General features: G+C 35.5%; 1 protein-coding gene across 1 annotated transcript in view; it reads right to left on the bottom strand.

Annotated features, from left to right (window-relative positions):
• Nucleotides 1-6000, bottom strand: part of TLL1 (tolloid like 1) — a 259709-nt gene that overhangs the window by 85273 nt on the left and 168436 nt on the right. The window contains exon 10 of the mRNA XM_032174071.2: nt 1891-1993. Within this exon, the coding sequence (XP_032029962.1) occupies nt 1891-1993 (103 nt within the window). The remainder of the gene's footprint in view (nt 1-1890; nt 1994-6000) is intronic.

Raw genomic sequence — 6000 nt, 5'->3', positions numbered from 1 at the left:
GAAAGAAAGAAAGAAAGAAAGAAAGAAAGAAAGAAAGAAAGAAAGAATATGCTTTCAGCTCAAAGTGGAGTTCTTTATTCACCCAGGTTCAACAGTAACTCCTGAGGAAAACCCCGAGGCTACTCTTGGTACCTTTTATCACTGCACACATTCCATCTCATCTATAAAGATATAATCTGTAGACTATATCTGTATAGGCAGAATAACTAATACTATCAGAAGACTTGAGCATAATTTCTAATTTCTTCTAATTCTGTATCCAGAAATATGAATTACAGCAAATGAATATAATACCTGTCATTCCTTCCTTCCTTCCTCATCTTTCCAGAAATATTTATGCTTATGTCTGCCTCTATGCTCTAAGCTTTCACATGATCACAAAATGCTTAAATATAACAAAGCACATGCAATAATTCTACAAACATGTTATCCATTTTTATGTGTCTCTGGAAATGGCGTACATAGTTTTAGTGTATGAAAAATGTAGCCGACTTGCATAAAGCAAGTTCATACTAACAGCTAATAGGTGAAGACATACCTTCCTAAATTGCAAAACAAATTAGAGGCAGGTAACACAGAGCAGTGTGTTTTAAACTGTAGTGTGCATCTGAATTTCTAGGAAATCTATTAAAATGCTAACCCTAATTCAGAGGATGTAGAGTGAGAGCCAAGTTTCTACAATTCTAATAGCTTTCCAGATGATTTCGATGCTACCAATCTAAGTGCTGCACTTTTTGGAGCAAGGTCTTAGAAGAAACAGTAGGGAAAGCTTTTCACATAAAAACCAGGATCACACTGCCTCTCTCTGGTGGTCCATTATACATTGAGCCATGTAATGCTGATGGTGCTCTAAAAAGAAGTGTCGTTCAGAATTTTAGCTCTAGATTTGTTTCTCTAATATGAGTTTAATGAAATATTTTTTTGGCTTGTGCATACATGTGTAAAAAATTGCTTCATCTAGGCTAAGAAACTAAATATAGAAGACAATGTTTTCCTCAACCTGACTTACCACATTAGTTCAATTCTTCATTTTTAAATATTTCTACATATCTCTTGGATTTACTATGGCTGCTGTCACTTTTAATACAATTGTGCCCATTCAGTAGGTGTTAGATGTTAAAAGAGCTGTACAGTTCATCAACGCAACTGAGCAAAACTACTTCTAAAAGTAAAGAAACAGTTACAATCCCAGAAAAAGATCAATATAGAGTAGATGCCTGCATGCTCCAAACAGCTCTCACCTTTAAGGAAAACAGAGGGCAACAGTAAACTGCCTATGCAAGTTAATAGTGTGGTCTGTGGTTAAACGTTGGCAGCAGACTTTCATGAGCACCAGATCTGAGCTACAGTTTATGACACAAACTACAAATGTCTCTTCTCAGCCACAGAAAACTCTCTGAGAAGCAAAATTGTAACGTCTATAATATAATAAGAGTTAATATGCTTGGCATAGGAAGCCAGCTACCAAACATGTACCTAACAGTTTACACTACTGGCTTAGCAACAAAACAGAAACAAAACACACAGACACACAACATGTATACCCACAATTAGTTTTTTTAAAATCAAAAACTGATTCTTAAAGCAAAAATACAGAAACACTGTGATGAGTACTGATGATAGGCACAATATATGAGAAAGCTATTCTCAATCATTATGTTCAAATCCTAGTATCTACCTTATAACTTAAGCTAGCTCAATTTAATCAGTCAATGTATTTATCCATTTGTCTTGGAGTATTTTGGTATGGTTGAAAAAAGTATAACTAACATAAAAAAATGTTAGTCACACACATTTTTAACTCTAAGATGACTCTTGAGAGAATCAGTTGTTTTTTTTGGACAGGACAGAATAGATACATAGCCACATAAGAGGGAAAAGATATCTTACCAAGGAGAGGTGATTTTCTCCAGTACCCGTCTCTTACTTCAATATAGTCATACCAGCACAAACTACTCTTGTATAGATCCATCGTTGTAAAATTTAAAACAATCTGCAAAATGGAGGTAAGCAACCCACAGAGTAAAAATGATTGTATCTACATACAGTGATTTGATTCCTAAAGGTAAGGAACCCTGGTCTGCAGTAAAAATGCATATACAGCTAATTATTTTTCTATGTTATAATTATCCTAATAGATTTTTCTGAACCAAACCTTGAAACCATGTTTTCCCATTTTCTTTAACTGTTTTACAATGACAGGAGAAGTACAATATGAGTAGTTGAACAAACTAGATATTTTAGCAATTAACAAAAAGTTTCTGTAAAGTTAATCTGGACAATTGTAAAGCAAACAAACTTTTATTCAAATAGTTTATTTTGAATTTTCCCAAGATAAACATGACTTGAGCCATGAAGAATTCTAATTTTTCCATGAAAGTCTTTTTAAAAATAATTTATTTCAGAGATGACCAGTCAGACATCTATAATTATGTTAAAAATAACCACCATGTGCCACATTCCCAGAACATATAATATCATTGTGTATGTTGAAATGTTTTAAATACAGCCCTAGAATTAGAATTTATCCATCTAATGATAATCAAAGGCAGATGTCACTATGTTTCTCTAGATCCAAATATGTATATACAAAGACCTTTCAATTTAGAGCATCTTGTACATGACCCTTATTCTGTGCTTTGTTTCAAAATGATGCTGTTGTGTAACGATAAGTCAAGAGACAATTCTAGGAAAGACGACTTTCTTACTGCTTTACTAAAGGACTTCACTTTTCAAACAACTCTTTTTTTTCTTACTTGATTACACCAAAAGTAAAGCCAAACTTACACGAGACATGTGCTTATCTAATGCAATGAAATTCATTTGGATTTTTTTTCACATTCAAAAACTCATTCTAACTCTATTCTGCTGAAAACATCGGAGATGCTTAAGGCTCATAGTAAGCCAGTTCGCTTCTCTAGAAATTGTGATGGACTTTGGCCAAAAGCAACAAATTATGAATATTTGAAATGCTCCTGCTACAAAACTATAGTTTGTAGCACTATTCAAAAATCCCTTTTGTGAAAATACAAAAGGCTGAAGTGAAAGAAGTCTCAAGGAATAACAAAGGAAGGAAGAAAAACAAGAAGAAAGGGAGAGAAGGAGAGAGGAAGGAAAGAAGGAAAATAAAAACATAATCAATACTGAATCTATATTCCAGAAAAGTATTACCAATTCTGTGCTGGAAAGTATGTGCTTCTCCCCTTTCTTGAACACAATATTTAACCTAAAGGTAAGCACTAATTATTGCAAATCAATGCTGAATGAACTTACTTCTTTCCCAAATGACACAGGATAACTATAAATATTTCTCATGGCATCTCATATCTAGGTACCATAGTGATCAGTGATGAAACTGTACACCAAAGTTGGTTTCAAATATCCGTATAGACTAACATGTACTTTCCTAGTAACAAAGAAAGAAATCTGCCAAGGATAAGAAAATAGGGATGTAATTTTTTTAAATGTAGTACATTAAGTTGTGGAATAAGTTTTTTTTTTTTTTGTATTGGAGACGGAGTTTAGCTCTTGTCGCCCAGGCTGGAGTGCAGTGGAGCAATATCGGCTCACCGCAACCTCCACCTCCCAGGTTCAGGCGATTCTCATCCCTCAGCCTCCCGAGTAGCTGGGATTACAGGCACCTGCAACCATGTCGAGCTAATTTTTGTATTTTTAGTAGGGACAGAGTTTCGCCATGTTGGCCAGGCTAGTCTTGAACTCCTGACGTCAGGTGATCCACCAGCCTCAGCCTCCCAAAACACTGGGATTACAGGCATGAGCCACTGTGCCTGGCCATAAGTAGGTTTTAATAGAATTGTTCATTTATTTTTATCTTCTTTGTTTGTAGTTTATCTTCTATCTGTTTTTCTTTTTCTTCACCTCATTGTAAGGTTCCGTTTTTTAAATGTTTACAAAAATTTTCAAAATATCCAAAGGCAAAGCATTGATCATTTTTTCCCAATAATCTCAATACTTGATTATCAAAATGCTTTAGTATCTGATTTACTTTTATAAATTTCCCAAAATATTTTCTCTTACATCTCTAAATACCAATGCAACATTAGACTATATTCAAGATATAACTAGGAAATAATATCTGGTTTTTCTCTTTAACTTTGTGTTTACTTTAAGTCTGCTCCAAATGGAGAATACTATCACTGCCTGATACTATGTTTCATTTTGCATTTATATTTTCCCTATAGCAACCACCAAGGTTTCAACTCTATATGATTATATAAGAACTCATTTATTTTATTTTATTTTATTTTTTTTTTATGGAGTCTCGCTCTGTCGCCCAGGCTGGAGTGCAGTGGCGCAATCTCGGCTCACTGCAAGCTCCGCCTCCCGGGTTCACGCCATTCTCCTGCCTCAGCCTCTCCGAGTAGCTGGGACTACAGGCGCCCGCCACCACGCCCGGCTAATTTTTTTGTATTTTTAGTAGAGACGGGGTTTCACTGTGGTCTCGATCTCCTGACCTCGTGATCCGCCCGCCTCGGCCTCCCAAAGTGCTGGGATTACAAGCGTGAGCCACAGCGCCCGGCCTCATTTATTATAGCAGGGAAAGCAAAACTTGAATATAGACACAAACAGAGACTCCCCCGAGGCTCACGTTCTGGCTTCCCTCTTAGATTGAAAGGGTAGTGTTATAATGATATGCAAATAGCTTCTACTGCCTTCTTCATGAGGAAAAACAATAAAGCTAAATTGGAAGTATGTGTATTATCAATTTCACCCTAAATTAAAAAGTGTGTTTGGATTGCAAAGAAATAGTTAATATTTGATCTCTTGAAACACACACACACACACACACACACACACACACACACACACACACACACACACACACACACACACACACACACACACACACACACACACACACACACACACAGTTGGATGGGGATAACTCTAAGCAGAAAATTTTTCTAACTTGTTTTTAATCTTCTAGTTTAAACACCAAGCACCATAGAGGAACGCAACCGGCCTGACATTAACATAAAACACAGAATCCTTTAAAAGCAGAAAATGTAATAAAGATAGGTTTTCTAAAATCAAATCATAGGGCTCTGATTATAGACATAAAATTCTGGCCTTTGACTAAGGTTGCTAGCAGGATTCATACTTGAATAACAAATCAAACACACTTGGAAAATATCTGGTTGTTTTACATTATGTCATTTTATGTAAACATATTGCATCTTTCCCCAAAGAATGATCAAATGAAAAATACAAAACACAACTATATAAATATTTTATTTTTGACGTAAGTATAAGTAACAACTCAAAATTAATTACAGCTCCCTTAGAGTATGAGATTGAGGGAACAGTTTTAAGATTTCCTGTGATCTGTTAGGAGTCTAAGTTGCAACGTTGAATAGATGTCACTGCTGCCAATTGTGCTTATTAAAGACTTTGTTTTCCAATGCTGCAGAGTGAAGAATCCTGAAGAAAGGCAGATCAACAGTTCAAGGGACTGGATGTCTGCGAGTCTCCAGAGAAAGATATAATCAATGAACTTTTCTCAGCACAATTAAGATATTATTGGCTACCTAAACAAATTCCATGAGCACCACAAAAAAGGCCAATTAGCGTAATATTTGCACCATACCTTATAAGGCTGAAGATAGAGAATGTACAAACCTTGCCAATTAGACTGAAAAAGAGCAAGATAAACTAGATTGCTATGCTACAGCCAGAAGAAGCCTGGACAAGTCTAGTAAATTTTCTAGAGTGGCGATATTTTTTTTTTCCTCAGAAATAAGGCTGAGAGAGAGTAAATCAGGTATCAGTAAACTATAACCCATGGATCAAATTCTGCCTGAAGCCTGTTTCTGTAAAATTTCTATCAGAACCATTCCTTTACCACATGTTGTTTATGTCTGTTTCAATGCTACAGTGTTAGAAATCAATATTTGTGACAAATACTGTATGGCCTGCAAAAACAAATATATTTACTGTATGTTCTTTCCAGAAATGTTTGCCAGTCTCTGGAATAACTGA

This window comes from Hylobates moloch, unplaced genomic scaffold (assembly GCF_009828535.3).
Source record: "Hylobates moloch isolate HMO894 unplaced genomic scaffold, HMol_V3 SCAFFOLD_3, whole genome shotgun sequence".
Lineage (NCBI taxonomy): Eukaryota > Metazoa > Chordata > Mammalia > Primates > Hylobatidae > Hylobates > Hylobates moloch.
Note: the sequence above shows the minus strand (reverse complement) of the source record. Positions and strands in the feature narration are given on the sequence as shown.